The following is a 23,710-nucleotide window of genomic DNA, read 5'->3' on the forward strand; positions in this document are numbered from 1 at the left end:
AGTGAACTGCTGCCATGCATTGTCAGCAACATATCAGGAAGAAGAGATACCCCCTTGGTGAACGGCTAACTTCCTTGTGAATGTGCTCTAAGCTGTTCTTCCCCAAGCTAGTAATTGCTCCTCTGGATGAGAACAGTCCTTGTGTAATACTGTCGCCTTGTTATAGTAGCTCATATGCTAATGACAGTGTAACTGTTACCTGACTTGGCCTTGTCACACACGTTTTAAGAAGCTACGTCTCTGTTAGCCATAGGTTTTGGCCCAACAAGCTGGATTGTGCAGGCACCATATCAACTGCTGTTTGCATAGTTCTCTTTTTAATGGTTAAGGGCCTGCGTGAATGCCTAAGAAAGCGTATCAGGCAGTTTCTATGAATCAATAGCTTTTCTGTTTTTAAACTAATGAGATGCTGTCACATAGTTGATATTTAATAAGTACGGTTTTAGAATGTTTTGAATTAAGTCATATATATTGCCTGCTATTTCAAAGTTGGGTTCCCTCATGCTCTGGAATTGAAAGACAGACTTCTCTTTACTTCTTCATGTGTTACTTTGTATTGGAGGTGGAGTATTTGTTTACAGCTGCACATCAGAAGAGTGTTTGCATGGTTTATTCGTGAACTGTTTCTTTCACTTCCCTGTGGCATAAAAAAGAAGGATAAGGTGCATATGTGAATACAAGATAGCGTTAAGATATGTCTGCTGTATTAATGTAAATGAAAAGCCTTTTGAATTTGTTCAGAAGCTTCTTCCCCTCCTCATAGAAGTAAAATGTTTCTGTGCATATAAAATGAGAAATTGGCTTCCTCTGTAGCTGCCATTGAAGAATTCTCCCAGTAATATAAGCCCAGAGGGGCAAATATGTGATACTCATTTGGGAACAGTTCTATGTGACTATTATTTTTTGGGCACCAAACTTACTTTCTTTTTAAGCCTGTTAGCAATAACTTGAATTCATAGTAGGATGTCTCGTATCAGAGAAGGGCAAACAGACTGACAGCACTTTGAGTGAGTTAGCCAGTGGCAGTGTGTTTCGCTGGACTTAGTGAAGTAATCACCGTGTAGCATATTCGTATATCTTGGAGTGTACTTATATTAATATTCTAGTACAGCAGAAGAAAAGAAATGGATTTGCAAAAATTAAAGCTCCAGAACAGACTTCTACCTGCTCCCTACTAAAATGAATAATGGATCATTTCAGTGATTTTTTCTAAGTGCTAATCAAAAATATAATGATTTGCAAATCATTGCTCAATTAACTTGGAAGCACTAATTTTAATTTTCAGCAATTATGGTAATTATTTGTTCTTTATCTTTGGAAGTTATGGTTTATCAATCACGTAAAATGGTTTACCCAATAACTTGCTCTTTATAACTAGCTTACAATTTTGAAGTAGCCATTATTTTGTGCTTGCTATTTATTTTAATAGAGGCTTTACTTTCCTTTAACTTCCAGGTAACAATAAGATGAACTTAAATGGTACTGGTTATGAGAGTAGATCAGCTGAAAGATACAAGACATGAATACTGCAGCAGCATTTCCTTTGGTTTGATGGGCCAGACTGCCTTTAGGTTCAGCCCACCTGGTTGGGTATATCAGCACCACATGCCTTGAAATTTAGGCATGGCTCAAATATTTGGTTGAGCATGCATAAAAGCAGTGCTTATTTCCTCCTATGACAGTGACTGAAGTGGGTGTCTGTAAGGTGATAAATTTAGATTTAGTTTTTCTTTGTAAGCAAGTTCGTTTGGAAGGAATGGGGGGAATATTACAGCAAAGAATAGAACATTCCTGTTCCTCATCTCCTCAGGAGGCCTTCTTTGCTAAGGGGTTTGAACTGACATCCTTTTAATGAGCCCTTAAGTCAACAGGCTCCAGGTTGATTTGTATTCACTGGCTAGCACTCATCTGAGTTTTATTCTTTAAAAGGCAGCTTTTGCCTTTGAAACACAATACTATATATATACACACACACTATATATATGTATATATAAAAATATCTTTATATGCTTTATATATATATACAAGCATATAAATGGTTTTTATGTATATATGTGTCTGTATATATATATATATAACATAATAGCATACAAAAATCTCATGGGATGTTAGAGAAGTAGGCTCAGGCCCTAAGGGTAGCTTGAAAGGCTGAGTCTCATTTTTTGGACTAGTGCTGTAACACTTAGGCTATTGTGCAAAAAGTAATTTCTATTGCCTGCCTTCCTCATCCCCACTATTGCTAAGCTGCTGTAAGTGATTTTGAGGTCAGCTATTAAACTGCTGTTTTTTTCTCCTCTTAGCCATCATGAGTAACCATAGTCATGCATTTTTAAAATATCTTTCACAGCAGTGAAATTGTGAATGGAGGGATGTTGGGAGGGAACTGCAAGACTCACCTTTGGCCACAAATTGCAAGATAGTTGTCTACTAAAAGTAGATAGTTTATTTAAAAAAAAAAAAATCTTCACATTCTCCTTTCCTTTTTTTCTGATTGTTTTGGTAACTTAGGAGCCTTGAGCTCTAATTCTTCAGTGGTTCTGGGTGGTTTAAACTAATTTTTGCAATTTCAGACCTGTTCCAGTGACAGTTGTATAGCTGCTAGTCTTTTGCATTGCTTATACTGGTTTTGTCTGTCTTGTTTGACTGCTGACATCTTAAGGGGAAACTCTCAGATTCCCACTGAAAGAAATGGTAGGATAGAAAAAGAATGAGGAAGGAGTTATGCACTATGCTTTATTCAGTGGCATGGTCTATTGCTCCCTCAGTGACTGGTTTTTATAATGCTGTTGTATTTTTATGTTTCAGCAGTTTGTCATAATGTATTATTTCTTCTTAATTTTTTTGAGATGGAGCTGCAATTGATAATCTGCGGATAGTAATACCTTGAATTGTTCTTTGGGTGGAGAGGATGTTTCTTGTTCCATTCTAAGTGTGCTGTTTAGAGTCCATTGGTTTCCCACTCTTTTCTTCTTTACTGCTTACCAAAACCACCAGCAGGATCTTGCAAGTTTTGTGGATAGTTATGGGGGTTTTATCTTGGCAGTGGTGTTTCCTAAACTCTGTGATAGTCCACATAACATTTGGAAATGTGGTGAATGTACCACTGTTTGATGTTCATATCCTCAGTTACATGGATATTTCAAGAATTGGTTCACTTCTGTAATCGAAGAAGCTAAGAGCATGTACTGCCTGTGGGGAGAGGTGGTGTAGAGTGGCAGGCTTGATGATGGATCTCTTTAGAGCACAGAGCCTTACTGAGAGATGTCCGTTCCCTGGCTTTCATGCAGTGCTGCAGCATTTGTTATACTCCTGAGTCTCACAGACTTGACACAACTGGTCAGTGAGCTGATCAGCTGCATCTTTTGTATGCTGGAGAGAGAGGGAAGGGAACCGTGAGTTCATGATTTTGCAGATGTTGAAGTAGGTGGGCATGAAGCTTAGAGGACGATTGACTGAGTTCTGCATGTGATATTCAAGACTTGACAAAGTTAGTCTTTCTGATGGGAAATCCGTCACTACTTTGTTTTTGCCATTACTGTGTTTAAGTCCTGCGTTCTTTAACACTGTTCAGTTGATACAGTGGGAGAATAAACACACAAAGGCCTGTGTTACACTTAAATCCAGAAATGAGAGAAAATGTAAAAGTCATTACTATAACTCCATGAGTAGAAGAAACATCTAATACTCTCTGGAATGTTGATTGCCCCCACCATTTCAACAATTGCATAGATTTGTTTGCAAGTTAACACTTTATACTGTGCTAAATGCCACCAATTGAGTTGCAAAAAGCAAAGCAAACATTTCCACTTCTATAATTATGTTCTGGTTTATAATTATATTTATCTCTTGTACCCCAAATGAGCATTTCAGTAATTTGTATGGCTTCTTACACTGTTGCATACCCTGAAGAGGTTAAAGGAATATTGTGAAAGACTGATAGGAAGGCAAAATCAGTCATCTGGGTGTTCATTCAGTATTGATGGTGACGAAATCTAAGGAGATTCTCTCAATCTTGGGCCAAAATCTTGGTAAAAATGACTAATTGTGTTTGAATATGGCTAAATTGAATATTGGAAATGGTTCTCTTCTACATATGGACAGAAATCTGCCTCAGGTATGGACACAAGAAACCTATTGCTTGAATTAAAATTTTTCCTTTTAACCATGTCTCTATTCCCCATCAAAATAAAAATCTTGCAGAGTTTAGGTGTCCAGGATCTGATTTTGACTTACTGGAATATATTGAATATATACAATTAAAATTCTGTTCAGACTCCTAGCAGAAGGATAAATCATAGGTGTATTTCATCTGGGAAGCTTGATGCAAAGATGGGATGGGTTATTCAAACAAAGAAGAACTCGGAACCAATGGTTAAGATGAGCTATGGCTAAGATGAGTTTTCATGCCTACTAACCTCGTCTCCTTGATAAACTAGAGATTATTTTAGAATTACAATAAAATAATTTTAATAAATTCGGAAGGTGTATAACCTTCTAAAAAAAATCCAAGTTCCATATTCATTCATGAAGTCATAATCTTCTGTTTTAGGCTGTCTTCATGCGTAAGTAAGTGATTGACAAAGCTGAGGTTTAGATACTGCATGCTTGCTGATGCTTGCTGTAGCCCCCAACCTAGGTAGATCTGCACTTCTAATTCTGACTCTGCAGTGATTTGAGCAGAACATACACTCCAGTTATGCACTGTGGTCTGATGCCAAGTGACCTCTAGGTTTTTTCTGAATACGTGTCAGCAGATTTTTGTGCCAGATCACAAATTGAGTAATCTAGTGCCTCTGTCATTCTTGTAACTTTATTTGTATTTATTATGACTGGCTTTTACACACTGTAAACAGCACCAGTGGAGTTGACTGTGCTTTTTATATGGAAGAAGGGTTGCTATAAAAATGACTAGAAGATGATATGATATGTGGCTAGGGAATGAATATCACTCACTCCCAGTGAAATGTAGTGAGTGGATGGACAGTACGTCGTGGTGATAATGTCCATGTAAAAGATATATCAAGGGATGAGAGCTAGAATGATGATGAGTATTTTGAAAGGCCGAAGAGAATGAAGCTGAGGTTGTACATTTACTGCAAATTGCAGGAACGACGAAGTCTTGCTTTTTCTTCCCCCTGTTAGAACAGGCCACTGCCACCTGTGTCCCGCTGTGTTCTCAGCTTGTATTCCTGATGGGAGCTAGCAGTTGGGCTGGATTCACTTGCTGAAATGTATGTGTCTATTACCACTTGGGATGCTGTAGGGCATCCGGCTGCTCATGCGGTAAGGTGTGAGTCTCGCCCAGATTACTTTTTTTAATGGCAGCTGTGTGTGGATGTCTTGGACATACCAGGGTGTCTAAGATACCAGTAGATGCCTATAATTAGGCACTTGAATTGAACTTCTAATTCCTTTTGCTTGTTTTATTTCATTGATATGTTATATTTATGTGTGTACATGAGATTTAATTTCTTACTGTATCGCTGATTTATAGTGGTTTGAAGTTATGATTCTTTGCTATACTTAAACTCTGATCAATCAGTTGTGCTGTGGTTTATTTCTTGTTACAATGGCGAAAAAGCTAGCCTACCTCGTATTTGTTAAGCAGTTTTTTTGAGATTCCTCCATTTCCATGGGAATAAGAAATCTGAAGTTGTATCGTTATTTGGTATTTATTTACTGCTGTCTAATTATAAGGGGGACATATAGATTTTCCTTTGTCTTCAATCAAAAGGAACGTATGTCCTTATCTGTTATATATGTATATAGGAAGTGCAGCTTTTTCAGCAGTAGTCTCCTCAGATTCCGACTGGATATTTTGCAGTGTGTGTGTGTGTGTGCTCATATGAGTAATTTTTTTCCCCAGATTTCAGTTTTTATTCATGTGCTGTAGTGAAACATGTCTATTCGAGCCAGTAAAATGTACACATCTGTGCTTTTGTCATCCAATCATGAAAATTAAAATCACATTGTTTCTCAAGAATTATGAATACGTAGAATCTTACAAGAGGTCATGAATCTTGAGATGATGATAATTTTCATTGCAACCAAGTTTATGTCCAGGGTCCACATGCTATGACTTCAGGCAGAGTGAAAGTGATCTCTTTGAAAGACAAGTTGGAGGTTTTGTAAGCCAATTCTTTTGATGGATAATTAACGAGGAGAGGGAAGGAAAGAAGGCTTTCTGACATCCTGCTTGTTTAAGCATTTATGTTGCTTTAAACACTTGAGTACTATGTGAGACTAACTTACATTTAAATTAAATGTAGGCAGTGGTCAGTTGTGGTGTGTTGACCAGTTTGGGGTTTTGTTTGTTTGTTTGTTTTGTGGTTTTTTTTGTTTCTCAGCACTGAGAAAAATAAATTCTAACACAATAAGAATAGGGTAACAATTAACTGTTTTAATAGATTTTACTCAAACTTGTTCATGAGTGTTCTTCAGTTGGCAAACTGCAACATTGCATAACAGATTATTTTTAGGTCTACAATAGGGACATTATTAAGCATTTCTTTTAGAAGAAAAATAAAATTCTGTTCACAAGTCTGGTATGTGATATTTACAAAGCAGGAGGCTATTAAATTGAGTATCTTTAGCTATACAGTTGAGTCTTTCACTTTCAAATAGATTAACATGTAATTATTGTAGAGACCTGTAGGAAAATTTTCATGTTCTACAATTATACTTTTTGATTCCTTGTTTTGTTCTATTTCTGCTTAGTTTGCTATGTATTACTTAATAGGATGAGGATTAATTTTCAGTTTCAATTTTAAATTTAGGGTAAGAATTTTATGTCCTTCACCTGGTGAGTCTGAGATACAGAAGAAAAATTAGTGTATGAGAAAAAAAGGAAAGAGAGAACTGTGAAATTTTAAACACTGTATTCTTAATTCACCTTCTCATCCCGCAGAGAGTACCACCTGGCAGTATCAAGCAAACTGGGGGATTTTTTTGTTGTTGTTTTTTTCCTTCCTGCTGTTAGCCAGCTTAACACTTTTCAAAGCCTAGTTGCTTGTCTTTCTGCTGTGATACCTTTCCTGTGTGTTTTATGGGTCTCCGGGATTACTCCTAACTTTTTTCCATAAGTGTTGTTGTTTAAGAAGCATTTGCAAAGAGTAGTTCAGGTGCTTTTTTTTTTTCTTTCATTTTTAAGCTGAGAGGTTTTTGTGAACCATTTGCTGCCCTGTTAAGCAGTCCAGACAAGTACACTGGGTCTTTAGCTGATTTTTTGGCTCAGCATTCCTTCTAGTTACTGAAGGGGAGCATGAAGAAGAGTGTTCTGGCAGGCGGCAGAGCGTGTCTTCTGCACTGCTGTGTGTTCACATGATGGTAGGTGCGATGATGGGAAACGGCCCCTATGTTTCGCATTTGATTTCAGATCGGAATCATCTGCTGATCTCGGGACAAGCAGATTACTGTGGTTAAGCGGCGAGCGTTTGTCAGACTGCAGGGAAGATCTTCACGTATATTGTAGTCGTGGGCTCTGCTCTTCTTTCTTCAGTCTGTCTTCTTCATAGTATCTGTGTTAAAGCTTAAAGTTTAAACTCTGTCGCATATTTCTTATATATTCAGAAAGTGAGGCAATGTCTGCATGAGTAATTTCACTATTTTATTATCCCTATAAAAATATTTTTACATGGCAAAGGACATGTTGATAAGTGAAGTCCTTAATTTCTCTAAATAAATCTCATAAGAGCAACTACTTTCTTTCCTCGCTTTTGCCTTTCATTGCTAAAGTGATAATAATAAACATACCTTTAGAGATACAGAAGGCAAAGACATGCATGAGAAGGAAATTAAAGCATGGTTAACAGCAGTAGCTGGCATTTCAAAGGAGACTACTTAAAAAGATAAACAGACTGGTAGAAAAGCCACTGTTCAAGATCTTTGCTGAAGTGAAGCCAAGAGTTGAAAGGACTTTTCTTCCCCGTTTTAGTGTTAAATTAAATGTTATTGACCTTCTTTTTCAAAGATTTGTCTGGGGGTAAAGACAGGAAGAATTGTTTGTATTTTAAAAAAAAATAATTGTTTGAAAACTAAAACCACTTTTGACACAGAAGCTGATAGTTTCACTGGCAAAATTCAGCCTGAAGTTTACTCTTGCAAGAAACCCCCCTGGAAATACAAGTGGGTGTGTTCTGCTTGAGTAATCACATGTAAATGCAGAGGTGCCAGCAGCACTATAATAATGACTGTAGTGTCTTTGAAGGCACTCTGAAGCTTCTGTTCAAAGACACACATAATTAAATCTTTTTTTTTTCCAGTTTACATGGAATATGTAATTACATCCCCCAAGTACCAGATTTCCTTCCTTTCTTTTCTTTCTCATGCAAAGAATAAATAGAGTATTTTAATTAAGACACTGCTTGCTAACCTGTATAGTAAAGAAAAGTGATGAAAGAGCAGGTCCAGATAGTTCTTTGTTGTGACTCTCAGTAATCTTTTCTTAACAGAGAAGTGACAGCTTGAAAAACCTAGGTACTTCTGAGGTGATTTTAGAAGTCTGGCTTCCCTTCTGCAAATAAAGGGAGGCAGTTTTGTCCACTTTGATATGTCCTCTGGCTCCCAGTAGTTCACTCTGTGACCATTTATGTGGTCCTCGTTGTAAGATTGGCTGCTCAGCTAGCTGTACATGGTTTTAATCTTTTTTTTTAATTTTTTTTGGCAGATACTGAGCATCTCTATACAATAGTGTTCGAAGAGATCTGTGGGCGTTTTGGAAAGACCTACACCTGGGATGTGAAATCCTTGGTTATGGGTAAAAAAGCCCTAGAAGGGGCACAGATTATTCGAGATGTTCTAGATCTTCCCATAACCAAAGAAGAGTTATTACATGAAAGTAAAATGAAGCAGGAGAAGATATTCCCGACTGCTGAATTGATGCCAGGTATGTTTTTCTTCAGTATTTAGAAACTGTTTATGGAATTACTTAAATGCTAACCAAGGTAGAAGTTTTTAATCTGCCTTCCACAAAAACAGTTTCTCTTACAGATTCAGTTTCATCACTCTTGTTTTAGCAAGTTTTACTCAAATCTACCTGTTATTTACCTGTTAAAGGGTACCGAAACCTTTTTTTCTTGTTTACTTGGAGAACAGGGTTTTTTTCTACATGTTTTAAAAGAAGAAAAAAGACTAGGTAAATGTGCATGAATTCTGTTTTGTAAACCAGACATTCTTTGTAATTGTTGTTGGCGGCTGTGTAGCTCAGCAAGTTAATTTTCTCCAGCTATGAGCATAGTCCGACTTTGTTAAGCACAAATACACTTTTAAATGTGCAGGCAAATGTATGAGCTCATGGATTCTTTCAGCTGGGACTCATCTCACCTAACCTGAACATTGAAACTTAAGCATGGTGTTTGAGCCAGCTGTGTGTCAATGGAGAGGGAGGGTTTCTCAGGTTATCCTAAGACAGGTAAGTACCATCACCTTCTGAAGATACATGTCTTTTACCAGTGATTGTGCAGGAAGCGCGAATGAGTAGCTTAAACCAGGTACCTCAAGATAAGTGAGAGGATGAATCTTACCTGTGGTGTGAACTCATACTTTTATATTCCATTACATTTACACCTGGAATGCTTAGAGAAGAATCCTCAGCCATGCAAGACAAGCAATACCTGAAGCTAGGATTGCTGTTAACTTGTTGTACAATGTTAAACTTCCTGGAGCAAATATCAATAATTTATGAAGGAAAAAAAAACCCAAAAAACAGGAGGAGGGAGGAGAGGGGGAGGAATAAAAAAAAGTATTAAAAGTGAAGTAACTACATATCGCTATAACAAGTCTGTTACAATTTTTTCTCTTTAAATGTATACTTGTTTGTTCTGATAATCTCTACAGTGCATTAATGCTGTTTTAATTTTTAGATGCTTTTTTATACCTAGTTTCATAATGCATTAAGAGGATGAAAGTTAAAAATAAGTGATATGTTAGGAATAAATAACAAGCAGCAAAAATAAAAGGTGTAATTTTTTTAGGCAGCTTAGAAACTTGAGTATTTTGTGCAGCCAACTTATTTAGTTACCTCTCTGATGTCTTTTATATGCAAGATTTTTCAAATTGCATCTTTCTCACCTATAGATCCACCTATAACTGTAAACCTAGTTAAACTCTCCAGGAAAACAAGAAAGATGGAGGGGTGTCTTTTTCATTTTTCATGTCAGACTTCTGGGACTAACTTTGCGGCTATGTCTTTTGCAAGACAAACAAAAAAGCCCTAGTCTGGTCTTAGAAAATGCCAGATGGACAGACTGGTGAAATGTTAGGAGGCACAGAGAAGAGTCACTGTAATGTAACAGCACAGGTAATAGATGCCATTAAGTGGATATTCTGTGCCTGCTGAGGATTGTGATAATGTGGCTGAGCTGGCTTGAAGAGAGTTGCAGAGAGGTGATGGAACAGATTAGCTGAAGGAAACATGAAGTTTTGCACTGTTCCTGCCTTCAGAAAGTTAATTCTGGGCTTGCTGAAGCTGGGCTATTACAGATGAAACAAGCAAAATTCTTACTGGGACAAGCAAGTAAACATTTTTATCATCACCAGAATTGTTCAACTGATTATCTTTTCAGCTCAACTAAATACATGTGATAACCTTGTTCAGGCTATTTTCTAAAGCAGAATTGACATGAATTTAAATACTTCATGCTCACTGGCCATTGTGGGGAGCAAAGGCAGCCTTGGTCACTGAAGTAGTGGGATCTGTACTTTACTTGGTAGCAGCGTATGAGATACAAGCTGAATTGCCATGAATTTTGAGAAAACCAGGTTGATGTCAGCTAATCATCTAGAAAGAAGTGGCTCCAGCTACTTACTATTTAGTTTCTTTAAGGACTGACCTGTTCTTCAATCTGATAACCAGATTTTTTTAGTCTTGATACTTTTCTTCTGTCCTTTTGTATCTTCTGAGGATATTTATTAATGTAATACTTGTGGATTTATTCTACAGCCTCTTAATGTTCTTTAAGTAAGAATGGACTTCATGCAGGTGGTGTGTAAGATGTAAGACTGTGGTGACATTTTGAGTTTACAATGTTCTCTGACTAAACTGATCTTTCAGATAGTTACAGGTAAATACAGGAAAGTGAAAGTTAATTGTCATATTTGTTAATGGCATAAGATGACTCTGATGTGCTGAGTCTCTGGCCACCTTTTGACAGTTAATAGGCAGGTGAGGTTCTATTTTTCAATCATTTTCTACAGTTTTTACAAAAAATAAGGTTCAAGTTTGGTTTGGTGGAGAGCAGTGCTGAATGATGACCAACGATGTTTGAAAAAGTGACTCAAGCAAAGCAGCACTTGTTTCTGGACATAGTGAGCTATGCACATGTTTTTGCCAGCGATGATAACTCTGTTAATTCCCTAATCAAGTGATTGACAGGTATGTCAGTGATGGTTAAGGATGGTGTGGAAGTTGTATGAATATATGATTGGCAAAGCAGTTCTTTGCCTGACAGGCTATATCACAGCCATGGAACGTAATGTACAACAGTTCTAACACATTAGTGGTTGAAGATGGAATTTTGACTATTTCAGTATGGCTGAGCTGACTGACAAGCTTCAATACATCAGGCTATGGTCAAAATACAGATTTCATCTATGAAGAGGATATATCCATTTCTAATATGGAATTTTCTGGTAACTATTTAAGAGTTTTTCACAGTTAGATTTATTTTTTTGTTCTGAAAGAATCTTAGGGAAGGCTAGTTTTGATTCAGTGGAGAAAGGAATTAATCCAAGACAATGTTGACAAAATGACAGGGCTGCCACTTGTGCTGCTTTTCTAAATATTTCTGTCAGAGTACAGACGTTGTTATCTGCAAGAGTAACATAGTAGGCTTTCTGTTTCTGCAAATGCAGTACTACGTTGCAGGGAAGTGGATCGTCAGAAGAATAAGGAGTGACAAGTGGAGCAGAAGAAAACTATGCATATGTACGTTTACTTATACATGTATAGGTGTGCTTTTGCTTAACATAAACCCAGAATATACACAGAGCCAGAAAAACCTAACTCCAAGTTACATAGCTGCCAGTAGTTTTTAGAATCATGCCAGGGTTATGAAATTAAAGCCATTATTTCATAGCAGTCTCTATTTTTTGGGTCATCATCATCACAAAGCACAGATCCTTAAGGATTGTGTGGTTGTGTATACCTTTCAGATGTTTTCCATTCCTGGGTCGTTTTCATGATAATTGGGATTTCTTTGTTGCAGCTCCTGTTCAGCCAGTGCAGAAGGTGATCTGCAAACTATTTTCTAGTTCAGGTACAGTTGACTATCTCTTGCAGGCATGAGGAGGTAATTTCATAGCTCAGTTTTAGTACCAAGTGAAGCCAGTCAGAAATCACAAAAAGAGAAGAAAGAAAAACAGTTCAAGTTCCAATGGCAACTCACTCTAAAGTCATACATATTTTTTTTTCTTGAACAGTTCCATTCAATCAGCAGTTAGTTTGCTTAGCTATTGTTTCCTTGATTCATGTTGTGCCCTTAACAGTTAAACAGACTTCCTACCACATTGTCTTTTCTTTTCCTTGCTATTATTGTTTTAATGGTAGGAAACTCTAGTGAGTCCATGCTGGGCTCAGTGAGTCTGTAACCCCTAGAGATCAGTCAATTAGCTGCAAACTCGGAATGATGCTGTCTGTTTGGCTAGTTTCAAACATTTGGCTTTTGCATTAAGTCCTAAAGGATTGCAACCCAAAGATGCTTTTACCAGGAAGTCAGCAACACAGTTGACAGAGGTTCTGAATTGTGTAAAATTTAGCACTTACATTTTTTCCATGGCCATGCATGTGTCAGTATGTCCAGACTAAAATGAGATTATGGATTTGGTGAACAAGGAGTCTCTGCCACCAGAAGGATCTTTGGTACTTTCAGAGAGCAATAAGATGAGAAGATAAAATTCTTTATTAATAGCCAATTACCTTCCAAATTAAGGAGTAGGTTATTAGTTTCCACCTCCACTTTTCTAGCGCAGTGAAAGGATAACATACCATTGCAGATAGCATTTTTAAACAGTGTCTCAGAACAAAAAAGAAACAGGTGGATCTGAGAGTTATGTTTCCATAGTCTCATTAGATTCAGAAATAGAATAGAATAGACTATTTCAGTTGGAAGGGACCTACAATGATCATCTAGTCCAACTGCCTGACTTCAGGGCTGACCAGGTTAAAGCATTCATGGCAACTGCACCAAGCGGGGATAGCGCCACCTCTGTCACACTGTCACCTTCACAGCAGCAATGCTGACTTCACTTGAGGTTTGCGAGCAAGTATAGATAATAAATAGCACTGTGCTGATGGGCTTGCAACTGTTGTAGCACACCAGACTACATAAAAAATATTTCTTAATCAGTTTGTGACTTAAGTGAACAGACAGCTGCTTCTTGTTCTAAGTGCGATTATTTAATTTTTTTTCTTTGGGTGCTTTTAGTGTTCAGAGGCTGCTGAGGTTTTTACCGTAGATTTGCTTTTATGAACTTAAAGGATTATCATTGAACTGGCTAGAAATCCGGTCAACTTGCAAAGCTCTGAGTGGTAATGTTAGCTTTTCTTTGATTAAAAAGAGTGATGAAATCTTGGAAGAGCTTTAAGTTTGGTCTGATATCACATTGAACGTAGGGAACTGTAAATGATTTGAAAAAGAGGAGCAGTCTTTTCATACAGAGGCTATATTTATCCTTAAGATTTCCATTTGTACACAACTGAACATAAATCATCAAGACATGCATAATGCATGTACACAGTTAATTTAAACAAAGCATGGAGCACTTTGGTTTCCTTTAGTCTTTTTCTCAGCAGTAAATCTTTTCTTCCAAATACACACTGAATGCTCTCGGACAGCTTGTTTTGTGTAACGTTACACCAAAATGAAGTGGTCTTGAATATGGGTGTCTAAAGAGCCTTGATTTTGGTGCCCCAGAGGTCAGGTGTCCTCTGTTCTCATGCCGTTAGTGTGAGTCGAAAGCTAACTGTATCTATGCAGTGGTGAATAAAGAGCAACGCTGTGATAGATGTATACAAAGATCTTCTTAGAGGTAGTGCTGAAAGTCTCCAAAAGAGTGTGAAGTTGTATTTGGGCTCATAATTTGTGTGCAAGCTATGCGAAGAAAGAGCATGGTGACCAGTATAGTTCTTCCAACAAAAATTTCAGTGCACGGGGCAAAAGTCTGTTGATCAAGACAGCGTTCTCTAAAAAAGTCTGTAGTCATTCTTCTGCAGAATATGCTGCATCTCAGCTAAAAGACTTAGCAAGTATAATTATATTAGCACGGGCTACGTAGTGTAGATGAGCTCTAAAAGTATAGCAGGGAAAAAGAAACAAAACATGCACATATACTAATGAAGAAAAAGGGAAGCAGGATAAAAAGAGGTAGTAGATTAAACGACTAGTCAAACATGATACAAAAAGGAAAACAGAAATGAATATTTTTTGGATGAGACTAAGTAGCTCATATTAAATAAATAAATAAACTACTGTCCCCTTCCCCCCCACCTCCCCTCCCCGAAAACTCAAGCATATACAGATACAACAAAATATACATAGGGAAAGATTTGGTTGCCCATGAAATACAGGGTTTTTTCTCTATTAAAAAGAACTTTCTGGCATGTTTCAATACCCCACCCCATTTTTCCAAAGAAGCACATTTCTTATCAAAAAGGTTCAGGAAAGAATCGTTCCTTTGGCTTACAATTACAGTTGACAATAAAATAAATGTGACTAGTAGTACTCATGATTAAATTGTCAAATGAGAGTGGCCTGTGTAGCTTATTGAAGTGAGGAGAATGAGTATCTTTTCAACAATTAAAATTAACTGGAGACCAAATTACATATTGCGATTACAAAATACAAAAAATAAGAATAGCACAGGAATTTAACTGGATAAATAATCAAATAACCAGTAACTAACTGGGGACGGATGTAAGACAATTTAATAAGTAAAATGTCTAAAATAACTCACTTTTTCTAAAGTATTTCTGTAGTCCACAAAACTATGTCAAAGGATACACAGCAGTTGTAGATAGCAGTAATGTTGTTACTATAATCGTAATGATTTGAGGCCTATGTGAGAGAAGGTTTTAAATGAGAAGTAATATCTTCATTAAACTAACTGAACTGTGGAGAAGCTTTTGGGCATAGAAAGTCATCTTCATATCAGTTTTAAAATACCCATTTGCTATTTTGGGTTTTTTTTGGGAGTTCACAAGTGTTTGCTTTCTAAAAAAGCAACTATGAAGAGGAAGACACAAAATAATAATTTTAAGTCTATCCGAAGCTTTTATCATTTCCGTACACATAGCCTTTAGCTTTCTGTAATAGTTTAGCTTGAACTTTCACTTGAATCTGAAAATGAACAGGCAGAATCTATGGAAACTCCACAATATAACCTGATTTCATTGGCTACTTGATGCTTGCATTTAATTAGTATAAGGCATATGCTGTATTTATGGTGTTTTGTTTGTTTTGGGGTGGGTTTTTTCATTATTTACTATCTTGAACCGAAGTAATCCTACGTTATACTATTTCTCTGATTATTAGATGTCCGACACTAATTGTTTGAATAAGGACAACACTCATTTGGAAGAATATGAGGTATTAATGTATATGATGTCTCTCTGTTCCAGCTTGCTCAAAATGTTCTTAAATTGGTTAACACCGTAGCTAAATTAGTTGGAAACTATAAAGGAATGTTATCTATGATGGTTGATGCAGAACTGAAACCCCTGTGAGCTGATTGGGTTTTGTTTGAGGGTGGGAAAAATGGGGATGTGTCTGCTAAATGTTCTTCCTAGCAGAACATGTTAGCTTTCAAATAACAAATTTAAAAAAAGACATCACACACACACACACACAGAGTCTTCTCTATTGCCCACTGATTTCCTGTTTCTCTTCCTGGGATTGCATAATGGTTAAAATATTATTAACTAGAAATTAGATGTGATTAGTACCTAAGTGGCACCCAAGGAAGTACTAAAGAGATGCAAGAGAGGTATGGTACACTGTGACGTTCATGAAAGGATTTGCCACCGAAAATGCCACTGTTTGTTTATTTGAGGCCTTCTCAGCCAGGCAGGAGCTCCTGTAATGTAATTTTGAAGCTTAATTTTCTTAGGATACTAACTTCTTGTGGTCCTGTTTACAATGTATGCTTTTGCTTAAGAGGAGGCCTTGGGGAGTTCCATTCATTTTTGTAAGGGCTTTTTCTTACATAGCTTATGCTCATCTTTCTAGGATTGAAACAGACATTAGAGAAGACAGTGGGACTGTCTGTGTAGGCCTCAGCATTTATGTGACCTTCTTCCTGCACTCTGTGCTGGCAGTACACAAGCCAGCTGTATTCCTGAAGCCGTAAGACTGTAGGACTTTGCCCATGCTTATAAGACCATCAAACAGTGGATTTTCAGGTTAAGGTACTGGCAGAGCTTAGTGTGTGATTGTCTGCCTGATGGTGTAGTTATGCCTTCAATTGAATTGACTGCAGAAATATGAACATGAGAAATCATTCAACTGGTGAACAGAGGAAACTGAAATTATGGTTCAGTCCTGAAGTGGCATGAATAATCCTCTTCCCTACCTCAGATGTTTGCCCAGTTTGTGATGGAGATCACTTTCTTTTCTATCTGAAAAGCATTCTTATAGTCTACTGTAACACATTCATAGAAACTTCACTTTAGGAAAAGAGAAAAGAAAAAATGCTTTGTAAGACAAAAGTTTGGTTGGAATCTTGTATTAGAAAAAAAAATACAAGAGCTTTTTATTATCTCCTTATTTTTCTGGAGGCATTTCACAAGAAATAGGTCTGAATCTGAAGTTCCAGAAGTGATAAAAGTTAAGAACAGTGTTCTGTTCAGTGGTAGACAAACAGAAGAAAAGGGATGATACGAAAATTTGAAAGTATATCAAATAAAACATAACAAAAATGTATGTGTTGTTCACCGTTCTGAAGTATTCTGTATGACACAGAGCTCATGCTTGTATAAAGCTAAAAGGAAAATAAAAATTCCCTTTGTTTTCCATCAATTTCAATTAGCTCTCAGGAGTTATGTCTTGTTAATTTTCACTTCATAATGTATAAAATGTGATAACTGAAAAAAAATCATGTAGAAAACAGTGTTGTAATAGCATATGAATGATTAGATGGGGACTACTGTTAGATCATTTTAGTGTAGCATTATTTGGTTTCCTGAACTCTTGTTGTACATGTTTGTATTAGTCAATGAAAAGGAAAATGCAACAGTTAGCCCAAGGGTTTTGTTGTTCGGTATAAGTCTTAATTTTAGTTTGTCAATTGATCCAATGTATTAGTCACCGTGGTTTCAGCTGAATCTAAAGAGAACAAACACCACATTGGAAGTCTAATGGAGGAATAATACTTCCTTTTTTAAAAAAAGGAATTATATGTATATATTATATATGTTTTTCTGCAACTTTCACAACAAAGGTGCTGATCTCTTGAAAATGCACCTGTGGTCTCAGAAGAAATAACTCCTTTCTGTTGGTTTAGTTGGTTTTCTTTTTCTTTTCCCAAAGTTGTTAACTTCATTGACATTTGTGATTATTCGGGTTGTAAAGATGCTGACATTTAAAGTTGATCCTTTTTCTTTTCAGCTTCTGTAACTAAACTTGGCTTACAATTCTTTTCACATATTTTTCACCGGTGTTTAACTATTACATTTAGAATATCGTAAGCATCTGTGTCTGTTCTAAAAATATTTAGAGATAGAGGAAAGAAACAGTATTTACCTTTTTTGATTGTTTGAAAGAGTACATTTGGAAATAAAACATAGCAATATGGGATATTTATTCCTGATTTTTTTTATGATTACCTGAAGAATTGATGTTGTACTGCCTAAGATTGTTATTGCATGTGTACCACATTAGGAATGTATCCTTATGCTGGAAAAACAGAGATCCTTATTTCTTTTGATTTTTCTTTTTTTTTTTTAATCAAAGATGCTAAAAGAAAAAAAAAAAGAACTTGCTGCATGTGGCTAAGTTTTCGGTAGGAGGGGTGGAGGATGGTCCCAGGAAGCCTAGCAGATAGGTCCCTCTTTGATGGATGGGCCTCTATCGCTTACATGGTAGCTACAAGTAAGTTAGAAGTTAGCGAGTTCACAGGAAATTTCACCATACTTCTTCCTAGCCATTGAGTTTTTAACTGGTTGTTTTTGATGTAACTGAAGGTTTCATTTGACTGAAAAATCTATGTAGTGATCGGGGATATAATGATAAAGTATATGCCACAGGAAGTTTCTTACAGATCTTTAAAGCGGTTTCCCACTTCCCTTCTGTTGATGTTTTCTGTAAAAAAAGCACAAGAAAGATACTAAGAAAGATATTATCTTCCTAATGAAGAATTATATGCTGAATTAGTACAATAATTGTGTCAGTAATTTGATGTGGTGGCAAAGTGTCTAAAGCTATACTGGTGGTAATTGATGCAAACAAAAATGAATTTTGTTGATCTATAGCTTTTACAAAGAAATAACAAACCTGGAATGAAAATATTTTTCAGCTGCTACTGTCTTGAGCTTGTTAAGTTATGCTTGCTATTCTTCCATATGCAATTTAATTTTTTTCCACAAAGCTGATTTTCCCCTTGTATTTTTTTTCTACTATATCTTGCTATGTTTACACATATGCAAATAATAATTTTTTACATGGCATATTTTTATTAAAGTGCATTTTCTGAATAATGTAAATCTTTGCCCTCTGGAGCTATTAAGGACAGCTGCATTTTAGCTCCCTTGTAGCGAGGGAAGCCAAAAAGAGAAAGTCAACACACACGCACACATTTACACACTGAAATCATGACATGTGCTGGGGGAATATAAGAGAGAATCCTGAAGAAATAACCTTTCTGCAACAGTGCTTTTCTATGGCTGGCTACCTTCGATAGAAACGTAGAATAAACATAGCCTGTGACAGATGAACTGAAGCTGTGATGCAGTGGGACTGAAGAAAATTAGCTATTTGAAAAGAGCACAACTTTAGAGAAAACTAACTATATCATAGCAAGGGCATAGGAGATAGGAAAAGTCTTCTTACTTGTGTAATCATTAGACTTTTTCTTTATATTACTACACAGACGATATGCCAGCCTTGCTAAATGTTGCAGATTATTTAGAATAAATTTCTTTGAATGAATGCATTTTATTTTAAAAAGCAGAGACATTTAGGCTACTGCTTTACATTAAGAGATCTTAGTATTTCCATTAATTTAATATGGACTTAGCTTCACATGTTTCAGGATGAAGACATGACTATACTTGGGAAAAATGTATTGCAGATAAGATTGTTGTTTATAGAATTGTCAAAATGGAGTAATGGAGCAGAAAGGCTGGATCACATGGGAAATGCAAATCGGAGATGCTGGGGTGGCAAAGGAAAGGATTAAATGGACATGTGGAGTAACAATGTTTTGAGGGAGCAGGGACCAGACATAAGTATGACAGTGAATCAGGAGGAAGGGAATGAGATTACTTTAGTACAGCCAGGCATGAAAAAGTAGGATAAAAATTCATGCAGTTGGAAGATGAAAACAAAGAATTGTTCTCAAGTTGGTTCAAGGAGCCAAAAGTCAACTGGAGGCTTATCTACCTGAAACTAATATCCTGTGTCCAGCACAGTTTCGATTTATGCCAAGAAGCAGAGCTGAAATGATTTTACAGATATGGAGGGATTTTTTTCTTGTGACTTGGTAAAGACCAGATGTCCACTCTCGTTCACCATTAGGCACTGCTATTTGTTTTGTCTGGGAGAGGTATGCAGCATTTAGAATGCTGCAGCGAAGAAGCATTGAAACCTCTGCATAGGAAACGCAAAACTTGCACCGAATAATGAAGTATGTTTCCCTCTTAAACATTGAGTGCTGTGTTTTCACTTTTCCCTGCATTAACCTTCCGTAGCAGACTGGATCAGATTGAAATTTCTACCTATTAGGCTTGAGGTGTTCATTACTCTGGGTTCACAGCATCAATAGATAAAGCTCTGGTATTGACAACTGTGACTGACAGCTCCCCTTCTCTGCCCAGTGTTACTTGCTTTAATAATTGCAAAAGAGAGAAACTGAGCTGTCTTAGGGGCTGGTTTAAGCCAGTTGGATACCTGCTTCAGAAATTAAAACGATACCATTCAGTGAGAAGAGTATATTTCTTTCACTTTGATTCCCCCCCCCCCCCCCCTCCAGGAGCATAACTCTGTATAAAAGAAAATGTTCCCATGTGCTTTTCTCTCACTTACAGAAAGTTTGAAATAATGAACATACATAATGTTGGGGACATTGCTTAATGAGCTTCTAGTGGGTGTACTTATGCAGTGGTTAACGGGGGAGGTCCCGGATGACTGGAGGCTTGCCAATGTGATGCCCATCTACAAGAAGGGCCAGAAGGAGGATCCGGGGAACTACAGGCCTGTCAGCCTGACCTCGGTGCCGGGGAAGATTAGGGAGCGGTTCATCTTGAGGGCGCTCACAAGGCATGAGCGGGACAACCAGGGGATCAGGCCCAGCCAGCACGGGTTCATGAGAGGCAGGTCCTGCTTGACCAACCTGATCTCCTTCTATGACCAGGTGACCCGCCTAGTGGATGAGGGAAAGGCTGTGGATGTGGTCCGCCTGGACTTCAGTAAGGCCTTTGACACCGTCTCCCACAGCATTCTCCTCGAGAAGCTGGCGGCTCACGGCTTAGACAGGTGTACTCTGTGCTGGGTCAAAAACTGGCTGGACGGCCGGGCCCAGAGAGTTGTGGTGAATGGAGTTACATCCAGTTGGCGGCCGGTCACGAGCGGTGTTCCCCAGGGCTCAGTTTTGGGGCCGGTCTTGTTCAATCTCTTTATCGATGATCTGGATGAGGGAATTGAGTGCACCCTCAGTAAGTTTGCAGGCGACACCAAGTTGGGTGGGAGTGTTGATCTGCTCGAGGGTAGGAAGGCTCTGCAGAGGGACCTGGACAGGCTGGATCGATGGGCCGAGGCCAACTGTATGAGGTTCAACAAGGCCAAGTGCCGGGTCCTGCACTTCGGCCACAACAACCCCATGCAGCGCTTCAGGCTTGGGGAAGAGTGGCTGGAAAGCTGCCTGGTGGAAAAGGACCTGGGGGTGTTGGTCGACAGCCGGCTGAACATGAGCCGGGAGTGTGCCCAGGCGGCCAAGAAGGCCAATGGCATCCTGGCCTGTATCAGAAATCGTGTGGCCAGCAGGAGTAGGGAAGTGATCGTGCCCCTGTACTTGGCACTGGTAAGGCCACACCTCAAATCCTGTGTTCAGTTTTGGGCCCCTTACTCCAAGAAGGACGTTGAGGTGCTGGAGCATGTCCAGAGAAGGGCAACGAGGCTGGTGAGGGGTCTGGAGAACAAGTCCTGTGGGAAGCAGCTGAGGGAACTGGGGTTGTTTAGCCTGGAGAAAAGGAGGCTGAGGGGAGACCTCATCGCTCTCTACAACTCCCTGCAAGGAGGTTGTAGCGAGGTGGGTGTCGGTCTCTTCTCCCAAGTAACTAGCGATAGGACGAGAGGACATGGCCTCAAGTTGCGCCAGGGGAGGTTTAGATTGGACCTGAACAAAAATGTCTTTACTGCAAGAGTGGTTAAACATAGGAAGAGGCTGCCCAGGGAAGTGGTTGAGTCCCCATCCCTGGAGGTATTTAAAAGATGTGTAGATGCGGCGTTTAGGGACATGGTTTAGTGGGCATGGTGGTGTTGGGTGGATGGTTGGACTCGATGACCTTAGAGGTCTTTCCCAACCTTAACGATTCTAAGATTCTGTGATTCTATGATGGTGAACCCATTTTTGGCATGTTTTGAGACAAGCATCATTTGATGACAGAACAAGTATCTACCTTGAAGAGTGTTCCATGATTTTTGTGTGGAGAAGGAACGTTTCAGATAGAGCAAGAATTTTCTTCTACACTAACTGATTGAAATAGGTTGTTATAGTCAGTAGAACAACATTGTTGAAATACTGCTAAATATATTGTAAGTAGGTATAAATATTAATACATATACCTACATATATGCATATATAAAAAATAAAATGTATGTATTTGTCTTGCAGGGGTTGATAAGCTGATCCGTCATTTACACAAACACAACATACCCATAGCTGTTGCCACCAGCTCAGCTGAAGTGACATTTCAGATGAAAACAGCCAGACACAAAGACTTCTTTGGTCTTTTTCATCATATTGTATTGGGAGATGACCCCAAGGTGAAGTGTGGCAAGCCACAGCCTGATGCATTTCTGGTTTGTGCAAACAGATTTCACCCTCCTGCACCTCCAGAGAAGGTAAGAAGGGGAGGGAACAAATTAACTGAAAAGTTAGGAATATTTTGTTTGGGCTATATATGGATTTTTTTTTTTAATGTGATAAATACTTAGATTAAGATTTAATATAAACATTATAAAAATCAGCAACCTCTGTTTTCAAAGGTGTTTATACTGTTGAAAAAAGAGATTGCTGGAAAGCAGCATTTCCCCCACTACCTGTAATGTTTGTAATGCAGATTGCTCTGATTTACTACATGGTAGTGTGCAGTAACAGGAAAGTGTAATGCTTTTCCGCTCCGTGCATAAATCTGCAAACTTAACTTCACTACTCAAAGTTTGGAAACTGTTATTTAAACATAGATCAGTTTATTTTTCATACATTCATGGCTGATTTACCTCTTAAGTGTCTAAACATTAAAGATACTTCTTTGTAAAGAGTGCATATATTTTTCCTAAGCCATCTCTTTCCTCTTGCATTCTAAATCTCTGGGATCATAATTCTTGTTTTCTGATTTAAAACCGATCAGTTTGAGCAATCTTTCTCAAATAGTAGAGGTGTTTATTTTCTCTCTCTGATATATAACTTTCCAAACTTGATTCTGAAATAGAAATCTGTAGGGAGAGTATTTGAAAGATAAATTGAGAGTTAGTTAAAATAATGTCTTCGCTTTTATTTTAAATTAAATTGCCTTTCTCCTTAAAATATTTTTCTTACTTCTTATCTATCCTGAGTGGAACGTAAGTTCTGAAGTTTTGGAGTTTCATTACTGCAGAAAAATGTATTACATAATAATTTTTAAGGAACAACTTTAGCTTGATTAGACTGTGATTACTGTTTTCTCAGTAGTATTATTGAGGAAAAAATGGTTACATGGAATACATACAGAATGATTAGCTGAGATTCTTCAGCCTTTCATACTTCAAGTTCTCACCCAGAGTCTAAATGGTATTTGCTTTGCCTGGGAATACGAAGTGAAATGTTTGATGCAATGTGGCATACTATGAACAGTGTTAACCAAACTGGTTTTGGTTTTGTTTGTTTTTTGGGTTTTTTTGTTTGTTGCGAGTTCCCTTGACATTCTGTGTATGTGCATCAACTTCATTTGGAAACTTAGATATTCAGAAAAGATACACCAAGTGTACATAATCACGTTCATGCAGATGGGGGATGTATGGAGATGTGAGGTACTTGTGTGAGTAGGCCTTGTATGTATGGTATGTTCCAAATGTTGAAGAAACTGAGCAGCAAGGCTGTAAATCTCACCTTAGAGTCAAGTAGTTATGAATTTTGAACACGGTAATACTCAATTGAGAGCAAACATTGGGAAGCAGGTTTTGCAGGGAGTAAGAGGGGAGTTGAAAACAAGCTTAAACCAGAGCTTAATGTTGCTTTCATATAACATTACACTTTCTTGCTTAACTGTATGTCTAGGGAACAAAAAATCAGGGTATGTTCCTGT

The 23,710-nt window shown here is 37.8% G+C and overlaps 1 protein-coding gene across 3 annotated transcripts in view; it reads left to right on the forward strand.

Moving 5' to 3' along the window:
- Positions 1-23,710, forward strand: part of PUDP (pseudouridine 5'-phosphatase) — an 89,342-nt gene that overhangs the window by 17,207 nt on the left and 48,425 nt on the right. For all 3 annotated transcript variants that reach the window (XM_076358009.1, XM_076358025.1, XM_076358017.1), the window contains exons 2-3: positions 8,666-8,884; positions 22,039-22,268. In XM_076358009.1, the coding sequence (XP_076214124.1) occupies positions 8,666-8,884; positions 22,039-22,268 (449 nt within the window). The remainder of the gene's footprint in view (positions 1-8,665; positions 8,885-22,038; positions 22,269-23,710) is intronic.

This window comes from Aptenodytes patagonicus, chromosome 1 (assembly GCF_965638725.1).
Source record: "Aptenodytes patagonicus chromosome 1, bAptPat1.pri.cur, whole genome shotgun sequence".
Lineage (NCBI taxonomy): Eukaryota > Metazoa > Chordata > Aves > Sphenisciformes > Spheniscidae > Aptenodytes > Aptenodytes patagonicus.